Here is a 19,134-nt window from a genome sequence, read left to right as displayed (position 1 = left end):
AATTGTAATGGGCTGTTATCATCAGTACTAATTAGGTACTATATGAATTAGAAAATGACTGATACCTTGTGGCATAGCAGTTTATTCCCCTAATTATGTGTTTCCATGTCTTTTGTTTTGTAAACTAGATTGTGAGCCTCTGAAGGCAAGAATGTTACTGATTCTTCATATTCCAGTACCTAGAACAATCTATAATAAATGTGTGCTGAATGAATCAATGATAAATATTTCATTAAAGCAACAACAGAATTAAGCAGTCACATAAATGATTTAGAAGTGAAAGTGTCAAATCTTGTTAAGCAAAGAGCATTGCCACAGGGCTCAGGGAAGCCAAAATAACCAGTGCTGATTCAGGTTCTCCCAGCTAAGATCTGTTTAATCTGTAGCAGAGTAAGGTCTGCACCCAGTTCCCCTCAAGGTTGTTGAGCCCTGTTATAAGGCTCACATGTCACCTCCTAATTATACTGGTTGGGCTCTAGAGGAGGTGTCGGCCGTGAAAAGAACAATGAGGCTCCAGTGCAAGTTTCTGCTTTGTTTCACCACTGTAAGCAATAATTTCTCTCCTCTGCAAATGGGATAATAATAGTTCTGCCACCTCACAGGACTACTTCAGGAGCTAAGTAGAATGTAAGTGAAACTGTTTCATACTATAAATCACCATCTAGGTTCCTTTAGGCATTTCTGTTTCACAAAAAAGAGTTCTCCACAGACAAAAATAGAATTAAGGATTAAACTTCTGTCCTGAAGATATATTACTAATTTAAACCAGGAAGTTAGAGAAAACATTAAAATGGGGGGAGAAAAAAAACCTGGACACTACATTTGTCCCATATCATAAAGAAACAAAACAGAAAACCTGTATATTCTCTGCTAAACCAAGGAAAATATTGTGTATCTTTTCTAAGAAGAAAATGTGGAACTTCTCTCAACACATCTACCAAATGTTAGCTTGTGACATAAGTCACTAAATCTTTCTAGTCCATTCAGTGTGTAAATGCCAAACTGGATTTAAGATTAGGATAATTTTAACTTCAAAAGTCCTACTAGTAACATGGTATGTACAATTTTATTAACTTGTGAAATGAATATATTATCAGTGATTCCAATTCTGTAATTATGATTAATCTAAGATACGTATATACCACGTTAACAAAACTTGATAATCTACCTTTCGAATGACTAAAATACCATTATTCTCAGTCCCTATTGCTCATTCACAAAACCATTTTTAAATTGTAAAAGTCTGATTAACAAAAACAGTAACATTTTTGCTTATGACACCAGAAATAAGAGACCCAGAATTGTTAAGAGGAAGAAGTACAGATCTTAGTAGAAATCATGTTCCATCTTTCCCACCACCTAGAGCTTGCTCTTGAAACAACTTAATTTTTTTTTTTTTTTACTCTCCTTGTGACACATGGCAAGCTGCTTTTTCTAATGTGTCTCTTGTCTATCCATCTAAAGCACAGACTTCCTGAATGTGGTGAATTCCTCCTTGAAGTTCAGAAACACATATATACATTTATGAACTGAAAAAGGGATGAAATTTAAATAGGAAAGTTCTTTTTGTTTCTGGCTAGAACTATAGTAACCTATTTACAGTGGAGCTCTTTTCCTTAGTACCATACTGAAGTAAAAGAAAAATATCACATGCGAATTGTCTCTTAAGAAGTAATTTCAGAGATTAGAAGGAAAAACATGTAATTTCCTATTCTTAGAACATATAAATCTTTGTTTTTTAAAAAAAACAAACAGGGTGGTTCAGCATGTGTAAAGTTTTAAAAATAAATAGTCCTACCTTTAGTGGTCAATTAAACTTCTTCCTCTCTCTCTCCCTAAATTTCAAAAGCTTTGTAAATTTAAAACCAGACATCTTTTTCTAGTTGCAAGTTAAAAGTGAAAGGAATGGATTCAAAGGTTCTTTGGTCAATAATTAATTATTCACAAGAAGAACAGTGTTTATAACCTCTCACCTTTGATCCATAGTTTGAATTTAATTTAACTAGGTTTAATTATTGCTAAGAGATTGATCTTTTTTGCCAGAGGTATATCCCATGTACTATGGTTAGGAGCCATATTTGAATGGAAATTAGAGACAGATAATCCAAGCACATTTTTCAATTACAACAATGTAAAAAGTAGCCCTAATCTGTTGCTTTCAGTTACTTTCCACTGAATTCTTGTGCAGAACTGAAAAAATATTTAGAGCACACAGAAATGTGTAATGAGGTCATTACAGGATAAGCAAACTAACAGTAGTTCAGAGTATAAAAATCTTCAAGAAAATAATTAAAAAATATATAACCAAGTGATAGTGAAGCATGTCTACCTGTGTTTTGGATCTTTTTACCCTTATTGCTACTATACACAGAGGGAGAGGTAAAACCCCTTTTTCAGATCAACTGACAACACTTTGGTAACATGTGCAGGAACTACTGACTATCAGTTTACTTACCTCTTTTGGACTTGGTGAGACCCAGCTGATAAGTGGCCGGAACGTGAGGAGCTTCTCCCTCTGTACTCTGAACCTAAAAAGAATTTTAAGTAGTTCAAACTAAATGAACTTATAGCAAAAAGAATAATCTCTTGATAACCATTTATTAAATAAATCAACCTAAGCTACATTAATACATTACATACTTCAGAGACATCATCTTATCTCAAAATTTTTAGAAAGACCCACAACTTATTTTTTAATCTAGTTTCCAGTTAAAAAATAGCACTCAACTTTTTAGCTAATGAGGAGAAATAACTGCATGTATAAATGATTTTTTTCTAGAAGTTGCTATTAGATGAAAAATAGAGCATATGAGAAAGTTCTCTAAATATTAAACCTCAAAGTAGAATCAATTCCAGGAGGGATGCTAATATACTCACAGCAGCAGGCTCTGACTGACACACAGTTGAGGTAGTTTACAAGTCTTGGATCTTTAAAAATGGAATATCATGCTCCCATGATAAAATTTTCTAAAGTCCCACAAATTTCTGTTATCAAGTGTCACTCATGTGTAAGACTTCTCTGTTCTGATATGAATGTTCTTTTAATATCCTGGAAGCTGTATGTCCCTAAAAATTCTATTGAAAGGAAATATCAAATCTACAAAAGTTGTCTTCTGTTGTCTTTGTATAACTGTAAACTACATCACTTAGGAATTTTCAGATCCCTAGTTGCCATCCACATCCCACTAATACTCTTATCTATTTTAACACAACTCTAAATCAAGAGGAAACATTTGAAAGAGGGAAAGGTATGCTAATTTCCATGATGTTACCCTATAATGATCAATATTTAAAGAGTAAATAACACCCCAGTAAGATGAGAAAACTAACCAAACATGGGGTTTTCAACCTTGAACACTTTAACAGATTAGACAGCAAACATCAATCAGGTTTTAAAGAGAATTCTACTAAGTTTTTTACTATAAAACTATTTAAAATATTCCATATGAAGTGAAAAAGCCGACATGAAAACAAATCCAAAGATTAAAGAAATCATTACCAAATTTAAAATTGCTTTGATTTATATCTTTGTTCTACATAGTTTCACGAACTCAAGTCTGTGACTGTTTTTTTCTTTCATGTTTATTTTTTATGAATTCAACTCTTATATCTTTATTTTATTTTTCCTAGTATGTTGATGGAACCCAGGCCCCTGCATATAATAAGCAAATATTCTACCGCTGAGCTATATCCCAGCTCATATTAATCTTTTTATCATGTGGTACTGGAAATCAAACCCAGGGCCTCTCATATGTTACCAGTCTAAATCTTTTAGAAACCAAAAACATATAAAACCATCATCTGTAAATAAATTATATAAAATAAGTTCTAACATTCTTTGCTATTATTTACAATTATAATATATTATTCAAAGTAGTGGACAAAGGTTCAACAGGAAAACCATTGTTTTGTGTGCAAGGGAACAAAATGCATTTTTTTCTTTTTATAGTCAACAAAAGACCTATTATTAGCTATTATTCTGGCATAGCTTACTTCAAAGAGTTTTCTATAAAATAAGTATCAATCAGATCAAAAAGTATAAGAGACAGCCAAGTGACTATATTCTAAGAAACTTGGCTTAGATACAGACTATGTAATTATAACCTCTTACTTTTAAATGTAGAATTATCACATATTCTATTTCCCTAGACTTATAAAATTAATCACAAAATAACATGACTTTAATGAATATGTTTCTTCAGTGTCCTATCCTTCAAGATGCTGCATTAGGCAAAGAATCTACTCTCCCTTCTTTCATTACAAAGTCCTTCATTAACTGTAAAAAAGGGGCATTAAAAAGCAAGCTGAGAGGGTCATATTTTACTAATAAAACTACTAAAGCCAGGATTATTATTCTCACTTGGCAAAATCATAATACACAGTTGTTGAGCCAAAAAAGACATGCTAGTGATAGTGGGAGAATTTCTTAGCTTATTATGTTTTATTGCTGGTTATAATTATGCAAAAGAAAGCAGTCAAACTTGAGATGGGTATTCTACAAAAAATTATGATACAAATATAGAACCAAGATTCATATGACAGGCTTTTGCCTATTTGATGGCTGCAAATACTCAGTAGAACGCTGATCATTTGTTACAGCTGGCCTTTCATTTAACTGATAAGAATGACCAAATATGGGTGTTCATTGTACTATTTCTCAATTTAGTTTGTGAAATTTTTCATTTAAAAATGGGGAGAAAAAAATCCCTACTAAACCAAAATGCGAAAATTGCTTGGTTTCTGCATTTTGGAATTTACAGATGATGAAAACAGCTTTAGAATAACTCACACATTTGGGTTACTTCAAAGACCACAGCTTTCTGAATCAGTGTCCCAATATGATAGGCACTTACTTTGGTTTCTTAACAACTATTCTGTTTATCTTGACTAAGATGCATCTTCTAGGTATAATACTACTATATAATGTATCCTACAGGACAGCAATGTGGGATGTTCAAATTCAAACAGCCCTTCCTCTAGGGTTTAAAGAGATAGCAGCTCTTATCTTGTTTATAATTTTGAAAGAAAATCAAAGTTAAGAGCTTTAGAAAATATAACTATTTAGTTTTTAATCTCAAAAAGAGTAAAAAAAAAAAAAAAGCACTGTTTTTCCAAACAAGTGGTAAGGGGCTATGCATCAGATAACTTGAGTTCTTGTTCAACATCTGACCCTATCAACCAATCTGACACACAGAAAATTGCATGGGGTAGTTAAAAGTAGCCAATCTGTTGAAAAACTGAATTCAAGTCTCATTAATGCCATTTCTTTTATCTGTGGTAATTACCAGTTTTCTTGATTGTAAAATAAAAATGAAAATTCTCACATCACAGGTCCTTAGGTTGATCAAATGTGACTATAAGTGAAAGTACTCTGAAACACTAAATTAGTTAAGCTGTATGACAGGTAATTCCTTTCTTCCATTGTCCACTGGCAGGAACCCCTGCCCACCCCCTGCCCTTTCCATCATGTACTGATACAGAAGGGAATATTACATCTCTTAGAAAGGTGGGAGAACTACTGCTGTAAAGCAATATCAAATGCTACAGGGCATGGGGGACAAATTCCTCATCTATAAAGGGAGAAAACTGGAAAATAAATTCACAGAAGCCTTTCTGCGTTTGTCTATGATTCTACAATTACTTGTGGATTTTTATCTTAAGTAAGGCTCTCAAATTTTACAACACATATGTGCACACACTCATATACACAAAGAGCTTATTGTTACTGTGAGGTAAATACTTTTTTAAAGTTAACAAGATATTTTAGATAAAGAACAAGTAACAAAACTCAGTGGTTACTTGAGTTTTGAAGGACAGACATCTGTGCAGATGTCATATATTAAGAGTTCATATTCTTATTTTAAAAAAAAAGTTAAGAAAGTCAAAGGAACAACTTAATTATTTTTCAAATACCTGATTGATTTGGAATAATTTTAACTTAGACCAGTAAAGCAATTTTAAAAATCCTAAAATTTAGCAGCTAAAAATAATGAGATATGTTATTTAAATAAGCAATCAATATGAGCATTAGAGTTACTAAAACTTCAGTAACTTAAAAAAAAAAAAAGACGGCATATACTCCCAATAATGGTTATATATAAATAGAAGCTCATTTGCAGAGTAAGACACCGATATGATATACTGTTTACAGAAATTTACAGGTGAAAGTTTGCCTTTTCTTACACACAGAAGTTTTTCTCTTATACCTAAAAATCGAACAACTGCTTATAAGGTAGGATCACTTTGATTTAACTGTGAATCAGTCATACTACTAATCTATGATTCTGGAGGACTGCCATGATGTATTCAAAATAAGCCATCAGGAAGAACACAAGAACTGTCCAATCAATTTAATAAAAATTAGAAAACTCCCAAGTATCACAAGGAAAAAGAAAAGCAAAAGTTAGAAAACTGGAAAGTAGCATTTTTGGACACACTGTAACATTTTATAAAACAAGTTGACTTTTCACTGAAAATAGTCTCTGACCTTTTTTCCTTTTTCTTTTCTTTCTTTCTTCTTCTTAATATCTATCTATCTAAATAGATAGATATGAATGAAACAGCTACTTTCATTCTCCTAGGTCTAGATCAGTACTGTTATCTAATTAGCTCTCTTCACATTTAAGTATCTCCTCCCTCTGGTCCTGGTGAGTATCAGGTCTTGTCAAGTCTTTACCTCCTTTCTCCAGCTTCACGCACACAGCCACATCTGGAATACTTTCTTCTAGTGTCCCAAAGCAGCTGCTATTGGGATAATCTGAAATCTGAGTACTGGCTTACTGGGGGAAAGAGAGTGCTAACTTATGTTTTCTTGCCTCTTGTACAGGAAGAAAGTTCACAACAGGAATCAAACTTCAACTAAAGAGTCTGAAGGAAAATTGTTACAAACTACGTTGAATGGGATCTAAATGTTTGCTTCAATAAGATTGTTCTCTTCATCTGTCAATATGAGTCAATCATGCTTAAGAGGAAATTAAAATAACACATTATTTCCCTTCTTTATTCATTGTTCTACAAGCTTTCTTTAAGGTTCCCAAAGGGATAAAAACACAATTCTAGGAGGTTTGTATCCATATTTTAAATATATCTGAAAAACAAGGAATCAGTGTCCTTAAATTTCTCCTTATTTACAATGTAGCTATGGTTGACCAAATTTTTTTTAAAAAAAATCTTTCATTGTCTTCAACTACCAATACATGTAATCTTGTACTTAAAAAAAAAAAAAAAAAAAAAAAAAATCCACATTACTTTTTTTATTAACTGTTTTAGCCAGCAGAGGGAGCAAAAAAAAAAAAAAAAAAAGAAAGAAAAAAAGAAAAGTCTGTCATTAAAAGTTGTCATCAAAGTGCATCTAGCACTTTATAAATGTTTAAAAGACATTTTGTGTATGCTATTTTAAAATTTTATAGTTTAGATTCGGTAATTCTAGAAATTAAAAAGAACTTATTTGGCTTATATGAAAATACCCATGTAAGAGTATTGTTCCATCTGAGTCATCATGTCAAACTTCCAACTATCTAAGATTTTATATAGTTTTATATTCTGTTATTGTAATAAAATGAGGAAACCATCTGTCACATCTAATTATCACAGAAGAGGGACCCTAATGGAAGACAAGAAGTTACACTTTAATTATGAATCCTAGGACAAGTTTAGACCAAAACAAAGTCAAAAAGCAATCAGTGAAATAAAAGGTTTCAATGCACCAATCATAATCATATTCCATACTCATTGTAATGAGAAATTAATTATGTTAGGAATTAAAGAAACAGAAAATATAAGAAGAAATAAATGGAAAGTAGCTTATAAGAAAATGTAAAATACTCCAAAGGACTTCTCCTGTTCCCTTTAAATTTCACTTTTTAGCTGTAATAAAAGTATCAAAAAAACATATTCAATGACCACAAAAACGGAACATAATCACATCAGCAGGTGAAATTTTGAAATAAATGAAAAATCTTCACTAATGTGAGAGATACACATTTACCTAAGAGGATACGTATGGGCAGAATCAATTATCCTATTTTCCAATTCCCTAAAATAATGACATGTGATTCTAAAACTACTGCGAACAATCACTAAAATGAGTTTCATAATAAATTTTCAAAAAGAAAAATAGCACTTATTCCTTCAGTGCAATTTATAGCTGCAACTCTTCACCAGCATACATATGCCTCAGTTCCCTCGTGTGTAACATAAGATCGCCACTGATACCTCCCAGACTGAGAAATACAGTTCTTTAAAGGCTAACCAAGTGCAGTGCCTCCCACAAGGTGGGTAGCTGAACAATTACATTTTCCTGCCCCTGGCTATACAGCTCCAACTCATAAGTATCAGTTTCTACCATTCAAAAGGAGTTTTAGCCAAACTTCATCAAAATGAATAGTTTTTACCTTGTTCAACTGCAAATTTATGTTAACCAGCAGGAATATCACTGAGTAGAAATAAAAAAGTCACTGCATGTTGGTCTTTCTCACTTGGAGAAACCCTACTAAGTGGCCTTTCAAAGCCTAGAGGATCCTTATGCCCCCTTCAGGTGTACAAGACCTTCACCAACACCTAGCCTCCTTCACCCCTATCCTTGCTACTACTGAGATGCCTCAAGAAAAGATCCAACAAAGAAGGCAAGCAGTGGCAGAGACAGAACTCAAAGCCCTGCTTGATTTCAAAGCCCCTGTTTTTAACTATTATGCAATACTGATTTGAATTTGAATAAGTTCTCTCAGAGCTTTCTTGGGCATCAACATCTTGCATGAAAGTGAAAAGGGGGTTTCAGATCAGATATCCCCTAGTGAATGACAGAAAAGCTAGATGCTTGATGAGCTAGCCCACTGCTTCAATGTCACATAATTCTGTAACTCTTGGTTTGTGAAACAAAACCTTCAAAGTCAATTTTAGTATAATTTTTTTTAGCATGAATCTATTAGCTACTTCTAATTTCACACATTTTTTTTTTGGCTTTTTTCCCCCCTAGATTAGTATTTAAAACTGGTCGCAGAGGCTTGGGCTATAGCTCAGTGGCACAGCACTTGCCTAGCAAGTGTGAGACACTGGGTTTGATCCTTCACACCACATAAAAAATAAAATAAAATAAGCAAATAAAATGAAGGAGTGCTGTCCATCTACAACTACCGAAAAAAAAATTTAATTAAAAATAAAAAAAATAAATCTGGCCTCGGTAGTTTTTTTTTTTTTTAACCTACCTCTTCCATTTCAAATGAGTCCTTCTGTTGTGTCATTATATTTCTTATGGATGGGATTGTCAATGGTGCACAAGGCTCTTTTTCAAGTGCAGACGTGGGGACATTTTTCAGCTCACTGCTGTTTTCCAACTCACTGTGGCGGGACATGTTGAAATCACCACCTGAGTCAGATTCTACAACAGACTCCTCAGGCAATTTACTCTCATGACTTTGAGTCTCTTTACTCTGTTCACTTTCAGTTTTTTGGTTAAAATATTTACTATTTGCTTCATCAGAAAGTCTGTCAGTGTCAGCATTCTCCAAAACTGCTGCAGAAACACCTGAAGCTTCTTCTTTAACAGTAGCCAACATAGAAGATGAGTCTTTCTTCTTTACAACTTTTTGAGATTTTTGATCATTTTTATTGCCACTTTCTTCGATCACTGAGACATTTGGAATCTTTCCTTTTTCAATTGCTGGGGAAGAACTGCTACCTTCTCCTTTCTCTGTTTTATCAACACATAAATTCAGTTTTGATAGTGTTTTCATTAAACGATTTGCAGTGTTACTTCGAGTTAAAGGTGGAGGCGAGTCTGTCTCCTTGTTAGAGGTCACTGAGGACATACTTCCAATTCTCTGAAGGGGAGTCCCAGAGACTTGGGAATATAAAGAAGAAAACGCATTGGCCACAGTAGTAAGCACTTCAATTTGACGAAAGCGGCCTACAAAAAGAAAAAATAATTATTTATATTTTTTGTTTTTGAATACATATTATTAAACATATAGTGTTGTTTAGAATTCTAGTAACTGAACTTACATAAAAAATATTATACAATCATATTTCTTCCTTCTCTAACATTTTAACCTTTTCTCATTACTGGGTAGGGAGAAAGAGGAAGATTTTTACTTTAAAACACTTGAATTTACATTTTTAAATAAAAATCAGAAATAAGCACAAAGCATGATGGCAGTACTTAATAAAATACAACTAGCTATTGATTTACAGTGTGATTCATTTTATGTCTTAGATGATTAAGATTCTTCCAAATGCTTTCCTAAAGTTAAAATGCAAACAAGTATACATTTTAGACCTAATGGGGATGGATTTAGAGGTCTTAGAATTCTAAACCACCTAGAGAATCTTGTTTCTGAACCACTAATCAACAAAGAAAAAATAAGCAAACATGTAAAATGGTCAATGGTCATGCTACTTTAGATTTACAGAGAAACACCTGAAATTGACTGACTGACTTCATTTAATACTACAAGTCTACTACCCTACTTCTTTCCTTCTTGACATATGTAATGTGGAGATAGCACAAGGTCAAGAAAGTATGGTAGCACTGAAGCGAGTCAAGAATTGGGGAAATGAGCAAGAATAGCTAATTTAACTTCTATCAACAGATTAATAAAAATCTAGATTAAATAAAATACCAAGTGTTAATAAACCCTATTAATTAACTCTCCAGTGCTATTCCTAAAAATCAGTAAGCCTTTAAAAAAAAGATCACCTTGCTATATAGATGATATGATTTTAACAAATAATATCCTAATGCTTAAAAACCTTACTTGTTAAAGCATAATTTGGGTTTTCTACTTCCATCCGTTGCATTTGAGCACTCAAAAATACTTTAATATCTATCCCTCTTGCAAATGATGAAGAATTAAAAAATCTGGAAGGAATTTTAGAAGCAATATCTGGTTCATCTCGTCCAAATCCAAGATTATAAAGAATTTCTTCAGGATCTTCCTCATAAAGTTCCAATAATTCTGAAACACTATAATAAAAAAAACAAGTATAAATTTATACTCCACATCACACTATATATGAATCTACATTCTTGCTTTCCTGTGATAAAATCATTTTATCAGCTTCTGCTGTTTAAACTATTATTTCTGTATTTTTACACACTGTGTACTAATGGGATGTACAGCCGTTAGAAAGAATCTATTCTCTCAGCTTGACAGTGTTGGGGGGAAAAAAAGAGCTAATCCCTAAGAACACAGAGACTCTCTAAGGATTCCTCACCTTATTTTTCCTGTCATCTTAAGAGACACCACGTAAAGCAATTAAAATAACCAAAGGACAGATGAGGCAGAAAAAGGATTAAGACATAAGTAACAAAAATGGAAAAACACACAAGGAAGTTGGTAGAACTTTGGTACTGAAGAACATGCTGCAAAACCTGAGTGTTCCTAGGAGAGGCAATAAAAGTAACAACCTGATCTCAAAGACAGGGAGGAGGAGCTTCCTTTAAACTCTTCTCTCAACAGATCCTCTCAGGAAGTAGGAGGAGTAAGGTAGGGGAAACAAGTTATGTACAAAGGTAACTTCTTGCCCTGATTCTGTTGAGAATTAAACTTTTATTATCCTTCCCTCACACACCAGTGATAATCCAAGCTAAAAATCACTGAAAAAAAACAGAAAAATTACAGATAGAACTTGAACAGGAAGACAATTGAATCTATTTCCGAGAAATGCTCAGATTGCAATACAAAATTTTGTATGTTTAAACTGATTCCACAGGACCATGCATAGGCTCATTTGAATATATATTTTAAAGAGTTTTGATTTAATATTTGGAAGAGAAATTCATTCTGAAATATCAAGCTTTAAATCAGAAAGGTTTATTCTGATTTTTATGTAAGAGTTAACTCAAGTCCTTAACAAAATGGGGAATTTTGGTCCTCTACAATTAAAAGTTACTTCTCTGTGCAGTTTATTTTTCTGTTTGACAGGACTCAAAGTATTTATTTACTAATGGATTCCAGCAACATTATAAACATTATTGGTTGCTTTTTATTTAATCTCAGCTTGTTACAAAAGAATGTACTGCCAGTTATACCAGTCCAGGACACACTTCTGGTTCTTTCTGATTTCATTCTATTAAGGTCAAATCTCAGATTGAAAAACTGACCAGCAGCTCACTATTACCCAGTGTCACCCCACCAATAACTTCAGAATGAGTTACCTTGAGACTGTCCCACTGCTTTTCCCAGACCCAGTAGAATTCATACTTCTCCCTTTCTGATGAAACTGAAGTCTTCTCTCTTTGGCCAAGATATTACTGCTAGAAACATAATATAATAATATAAAACTTTATTTTCACTAATGTTCTTCATTTTAAAACAGAACAAAACAAAATTGCTACATACCCGTTTTCAATTTGAGCATCACTTTCATGGAGGTGGTTGGCTGCAGATAAAGAACAAATGTAGAGCACACTTATTAGAAGGACTGTAATGATGATAACACAATTATCAAGAAACAAGTTATCTACAATATTATAGCCAAATGCCTAATATGTCAAAGTCTCTTCTTGTCTCATTAAATTTGCATCATTAAAAGTAATATATAGATAAGAACAGGACCAGCAGCTTTGATAGGTTGTTTTCATTTCTTGGCCACCATAAATCTTGATTGCTAAAAATAAAAAGAACTATGGATAACCAATTAAATTTCTTTAACAGGTTAGAAAAAAATATTGAAGACATGCATATTATGTAGCGTATGTAGTGCTATTAAGTTTAAAAGCTGTTAATGAAAACTACCTTAAGAACAACACGTTTTAGCATTATTTAATGTATCAATAGTATTCATCTATTTCTAATGTGTTTTTAAGTTACATAATTTTTCATACACACAACCTGAAAATTTCTACTCATTTCAGTACAAATATTCTTTTAAAAATTGCCTTTTAACTATGCTCTAGATTAACAAGGTCTAAACATATTAATGTTAATTTTTACAATAAAATTTACTTCATTAACCTTATTGGGCAAATATAAAGAATGAGATTAATTAGAAACTATTTCAGCACACTTAAAAATTTTTTTTCATTTCTGATCCACAAGATCATGACAATTTGTTTCTTTGAACATATGTCAGAATGGCACCTGACACATAGCACTTAGGAAATGTTTACTCAAGGAATGAAAAATACCTGCAAAGTAATTTTCAGGAAAACAACATAATAAGTATATTCATTTATGGGACTCCTTACTAGGTTTTGATTTTCACTAAAATCATTCAATCATTCAATATCTACCAAGGCACATATCAAAAGTACTATTTATAGTATTGCCGAAATGCATTTTAGTAAGGGGTTAAAAATATGTTCAAGTGCACTGAGTGAGAATCAGGAAGTTGAAGCTCTTAAGGAGTTTGTTCCTTTCATATTAACATATTAACAGAAATAATAAAAACATATTCACATATTCTAGACTTTTGGATGTTAAAAGGTTCTAAATTAGTAATCTTACAGATAGATTTAAAACAGAAGATCAAAGATATTATTCAGTGCACATATTCACTATTTATCAACATATTTTTTTAAACAGCTAACAAAATTCTTAAATTCTTTCAAAAAAATGCACTATTAATAACAGGACTTTAGAATTTAGTAACCTTGTCAAATGATAAAATAAAGCACAATCAATGAGCTATAAAATTCCAATTAAAATACTACTAAAATAATTTTTAAATTCTTAATTGTACATAGTGAAAAACTTTATTATAAGTCCACAGGAAAACACTAACTGTGAAAATGTAAAAGCAGTACAACACACTTTTAAAATACTCTATGTAGTCTGGAATAGTCATGAGCACAATGATTTCTAATTAAATTCCATTAACTCTGCCATTTTCTTTGTCCTTTAATCTGATAAAAATCAGGAAAAAGAGGAAGGAGAAAAAGGAGACATTTAAATGCAAGGAGAAAGACAAGCTGCAGCTGCATGACATAAGTCCATACTAAAAATAAGCTTCACTTTAGTTTTCTGTGTATAAACATTTAAGCTTCCTTCCTTCTTCAGGACCGTACTCTCAGTTATAGCGCCACGGTTTGTCACAAACAGTACCTTTAAGCATTTAAGTCCAGGGAAGATATAGACATACTCATTTCACAATGGTGTTCCTGCACCATCTCTATAGGTATCTCACAGACCATGACTAGATTATTAATGTATAAAAGAAAGGTACTGTGCAACGTGTCTGAGCCATTTTCCATACCTTTAAATTTAGCACTGAGGATCATAAACTTAAAAGCACTCCACAATAAAAAAAAAAAAAAAAAAAAACAACTCCATGAAAATACAATTCTTCCGAACAAACATACCTTCAGCTCCCAATGACAAATCATCTTCAAAACTTCCTCCATTTCTCACAAGCACACCTGAAAGAAATGTGAAAATTCAGAAAATTCATGCTGGTGATCTACTCTTCCCCACACCCATGTTAAAAGAAGAGAAAAGAAAAAAAAAAAAAACATTATTTTAGTTAACACAAACTGCTCAAGCAAAACATTTCATCAGACGTGAATGTACTCAGACATGAATGTACTCAGACGTCAATGTACTCAGACATCATGATGATCATATAATTTTAAGAAGCAAGCATAAGCTTTTACTTTATGAAACCCTGTTTGTGGCTAGGTAAAGCTCCCAGAAGATAGATATACAGCCTATTATACTTAAGCTTTTGAAGATGTTCAAGTAGATAAAGTATCTTACCCAAGTGTTTCATGGAAAACCAGATCCTGGAGCAATCATACCTCTTAGCCCCTTTCACATTAAGCCAGGAGCTCAAGCTAGATTTTCCTGACACTGTAAATGTTTTTATATGCCTTGCCACTACCTGCACATTCTTGTTGTACTTTGAACTTGAAAATTCTGTCTTGCATGGGTGGTAAAATTTCAGGTGTGGCAATGTTAGTTAATGTAAGCAAAGAAATGTTGCACTAAAGTTGACATAGTTCACTCCTCACATTTCCCTTATGTTTCCATATCAGATTTCTATATGTAGCCTTTATGTTGCCTAACCATGCCACCATCATATATTGTGGAAAGGTTTGGTAATTTGCTTAAACTTTCCTCTGTCTTTTGGTTAATAATAGTTTCTCCTTTGAGCTTCTAGCTAAGAACAGCCTCTTTTATAAAGATCATTTTTATAATTGATACGTACACTTTCACTCAAGATTGCAAATGAAGGAGGACTCTCATAAAAAATAAAAATAATTTTTTTTTAAAAAAAATGCTTAAAAGAGCAACTTTGTCTTACCCTTCAGTGTCCCAGTGCTTTGCTCATCCAGTGAGGCTCCCAAAGGTGTACTAAAACCACAAAAACATAGAAGCCTGTCTTGTGAAAAGTGTCTGGAGAACTGTTACACACAGCCTTACTTAAAAAGTTACAGCTAAGCAAGCTTCTAAGCAATTTAGCTCTTCTCCCAACACACAGGAATGTGAATGGATTACATAAGTAATATCCTACTAACTAAGCAAATACCTATAGCCAAGTCAGTTCACCAGGAATCACATCTGATCTGCCAGCAATTAAGAACAAGAATAGTAATTACAAATAATATGAAGTGGCATTTTCTTCGCCAAAAAAAAAATGGGGGGGAGTAAAAATGATAGTATAAATTTAGAAAATATCTATTCCTCTCAATCCTTTCCACAGAAACAAAAAACAAAATTAGAAGAAAACAAATCTTCAGTAGCAGGTAAATTAAACCTTAGTCAAATTTAAAATTTTAAGAATCTATTTAGAAATGAGGTTCAATAGTTTGGTTAAACCTCATCTGTCAATTTATCACTAGCATTTCTAAGCAACATGTGGTAACTCCTCTACACCAGCAACTACATTTTCTGATATAAATGGAGAATCCTGAAATTCACTTTTTCCTTTTAAACTAAAAATTCCATACTGGTTTCATTTAATTCTGAAAATTACTAAAAAAATTGGCTTGAGAATAAACATTAAGAATCAGCTAAAATTTTTTCACATTTTTCTTGTCCAAATATAATTTAGAAATTTCTTTATTCAAATACAAAAATACTTTTACTTTTTTTTTTCAAAACAAAGTTATAGAAAGAAACATTGTTTTACAAGTTCTGTTTTAGGATATAAACCTTTTCTCAGTAACAATTGACACCTGTTACAAATACACATCAGACATGGGATCAATCATTAAAACATCTGTTTCAAAAAAATTTCACTGAAATGCCAATTAAAATTTAAAATCTTCTGCAAGCAAATATACATGCAGTGGTAGTTTTTTGAAAAGTAGTGTTTCTGAAATGTAAAAGAATCACAACCAATTGTCATAAAGATATTAATAAAACCTTTAAGCTAAATTTTTGCATATATTTTAATAAAACTATGCCTTTAAAAATCATTTCTTTTTCCCTTTCTTTTAGCTCCTTTCTTAGGTCAAAATACTGCATTACTCTGGCCACAGATGTCTCCACTGGTCTGAGAACTAACAAAAAATGGCAAATAAGCAGAATATAGCTGGTATTCTCCTTCAAAAACAAGTCTTCACTTTTATAGTTACTCTCTCCAAATTCTATCAAAATCTCCCTTTTTAGATAACAATTCAAGTAATTTGTTTCCATTTAGTTAAATAAGAAATGGTTCTCAACAACTCCCTTTATGGAAAGAAAACCCAGTGTCTTTATTCAGGATATGGACAGCAATGAGAAAACAAAGAATATTTGAGAACTTATGGGGGTGGTGATGCTCAAATCTGGGAAGGACTCTAAATAGCTATTTAAAAAAAAAAAATACAATTACACGTATCCTAGCAGTCAACTCTATGATAACATGACAACATTAAAAGACTATTTGTTCTAGCTTTCCCCAGTACAAATGAATGCGCTTTTTCACAGAATAGGTGCAACTGTAGGAACAAGAACAAAAACTATGTATGAGAGGAGTAGCAGGCTTATAGAATGTTCCTACAGAAATCAAGTTCAGCAACAAAACTTTTGGAATTTTCAGGGGTCACTATTTCCCAGTGAATGTCAACATTTTGCTATTGCATTTACCCCGAAGGACACTTATTCACTTGTTCACTACGTAGTTGAAAAGATCTCTTCCACAATCTCAGTTCCTACACACCATAAAACAATTGTTATTTTTCTCTTTTCTTAACTTTTAAAACTTATTTTGAATATGCACTTGAATTTAAACAATGAAACAAACTTATTTTGAAGGCAAAACCTATAATAAGACACCAAGAGTCAGTCAATACTGTATTTAGGACTATATTTAAATCAAGACTGAGATTGCAGGTTTAAAAGACCTGAGAAAAAAATAACAAAACATCCTCTTCAGTCACTTTGGTAAGAGAAAAGTTGAAAAAACTGGTTTTACAAAATCTCTCCTAAAATGTCCAGAAGATGCTTAAAATTTCAACCTTTCAAAATTTAACCTATTTTGGTGTTTAACAATTAAATGAACCAGTGGCACACTATTATGATTTCTTAATCCTGCTGAGTAGAGCCACTTTGGAAATGAGGGGGTTAAATCAGAGCTAGATTGTTAATCTGGGGGTGACTTCAAACAGTGTATTCACCTCTGTGTATCTTGAAAGAGAATCTCCATATATTTTATACTATTTCAGCAGTGTCTATAACACCCCCAATAAAAATTAAGAAATTCTGTAGTGAAGAGATTCAATAAGGCTCCAGTCAATTAATCAAAACAGTATATTAATAGAGTAGTAGCCAATATTTGTCATTAGGGGACAAAAAGTAAACTGGCATACAGGAGAACCAACTTTTCAAAACCAAATAACTTCCCATTCTAATGCTTAAAGAAAACATTAAGACAAACCTAAATTGAGAAAGCAAAAATATTCTCAAAAGCAAACACCAACAAAGTTTAAAAGTTACATTCTTCATACAAGATTTTTAAACTAGCAAATAAATTGAAAACAAAAGTGAACTAAGCACATTTTACTATAGTCAGATTCACTTGCAATATGATTCATCCCCTCTGTATTTTATCAAACATTTTTGTAACTGTTGCCAAAGCATGCAATTAAACAGATTTATGCAGTCTGAATGCCTTCAAAGCTCTATTTCCTTTTGTAAATTCCAGTGCCATCTGACAAATCCTTGTCCAAGAAGTAAACTACAAGTACAAAGTTAACTAGTTTTAGTAGCTCCCCAAACAGAATTAAGGCACAGAAATAAAATTAAAGCCCATTTAGGGTAGTCTAACCCACGTTTGAAGGAAAATTATCCGATGTCAGATGACACATGCCAAAAGGAAAGCAAAATAAAATATTCTGTAAAATGTAAGAATTTTTTCAAATAAAAACTGGGCAAATGTAACAACATGGCATAATGATCTCTTTCAGGTTTCTGATCTCTAATGCTAACATCATGTACCAACAGCTGAGGTCCTAATAACTGTAAAAGTCAATGCAACACGGTCTTCAAATAACAGCCACAGTACTTCCATTTCTAATCGCTTAAAGGAGGAAGCTATCCGTGGCTCACTTTCCGGTTCCTAGCTTACAACCGCCACAGGACCCACGGGGACCCGGCCAGAGTCACTAAGCTCCGGCGTCCCGTGCCTGTTGATCTCCCTCTGGGACGCCAGCGAGGACTCACCGGCAGTCCTTGAGCCATATCGCGATCTTCTCATTGGGCACGTTTCCTGCAGGGCAGAGCAAGGGGACAGCTTATTACCAAGCCAAGAGGGACTCCTATTGCTGGGTCACTCAGAACACTCCCCTATAGAAAAATCTACTAGAGGCAAAATGCAGCCTGAGCAACAAGTCTTACTGCCCATCTGAAGGGAAATCAGCGGGCACCCAGGTGTCTATGTGGACGCTGGACACGCCAGGTTACACGCGCGCGTTTAAAGGTTGGAAGTGTCCCCTGTCCCCTTGGCCTATCGAGCACCGAGGGTCGCCTAGAACTCAGCGGGCGCCCGGGACTCACGAGACTTTCCCCGGCCCGCAGCCCCTGGTCTCCCGCGCCCGCCGCCGCCTGGCCCGGCGCACCAACCTCTCCCCGTGGGTGCAGGCAGCTTCGCGCCCGGGAGGTCCTCCTCGTCGTCCTCGTCCTCGTCCAGAGTCGTCGCTTCTGTGGACAGATCCTCCGTCTCCGACGCCTGCCAGGAGCTGCGGCACTTGGCCCAGGCCAAGTGCCGCAGCTC

General features: G+C 33.6%; 2 protein-coding genes across 6 annotated transcripts in view; both read right to left on the bottom strand.

The window, feature by feature from the left end:
* Window positions 1–19,114, bottom strand: part of Itprid2 (ITPR interacting domain containing 2) — a 37,212-nt gene extending 18,098 nt beyond the window's left edge. For 2 of the 5 annotated variants that reach the window (XM_048808118.1, XM_048808120.1), the window contains exons 1-7: window positions 14,694–15,166; window positions 14,300–14,356; window positions 12,339–12,378; window positions 12,155–12,253; window positions 10,752–10,960; window positions 9,204–9,904; window positions 2,456–2,528 (exon numbers count right to left, since the gene is read on the bottom strand). In XM_048808118.1, the coding sequence (XP_048664075.1) occupies window positions 2,456–2,528; window positions 9,204–9,904; window positions 10,752–10,960; window positions 12,155–12,253; window positions 12,339–12,378; window positions 14,300–14,356; window positions 14,694–14,706 (1,192 nt within the window). In that variant the 5' untranslated portion in view covers window positions 14,707–15,166. Of the gene's footprint in view, window positions 1–2,455; window positions 2,529–9,203; window positions 9,905–10,751; window positions 10,961–12,154; window positions 12,254–12,338; window positions 12,379–14,299; window positions 14,357–14,693; window positions 15,168–15,240; window positions 15,291–18,584; window positions 18,631–18,983 lie in introns of those variants that run through there. The other 3 variants (XM_015481123.2, XM_015481124.2, XM_048808119.1) reach the window with 3 other exon arrangements.
* LOC125618337 (protein ITPRID2-like) lies at window positions 18,581–19,134 on the bottom strand (the record flags this gene model as incomplete). Its single annotated transcript, XM_048808972.1, has 2 exons — window positions 18,581–18,630; window positions 18,984–19,134. Coding segments are annotated over 2 exons (201 nt in total), but the record flags the coding sequence as incomplete, so codon positions are not given.

This window comes from Marmota marmota, unplaced genomic scaffold (genome assembly GCF_001458135.2).
Source record: "Marmota marmota marmota unplaced genomic scaffold, marMar, whole genome shotgun sequence".
In the NCBI taxonomy this organism is placed as follows: domain Eukaryota; kingdom Metazoa; phylum Chordata; class Mammalia; order Rodentia; family Sciuridae; genus Marmota; species Marmota marmota.
Note: the sequence above shows the minus strand (reverse complement) of the source record. Positions and strands in the feature narration are given on the sequence as shown.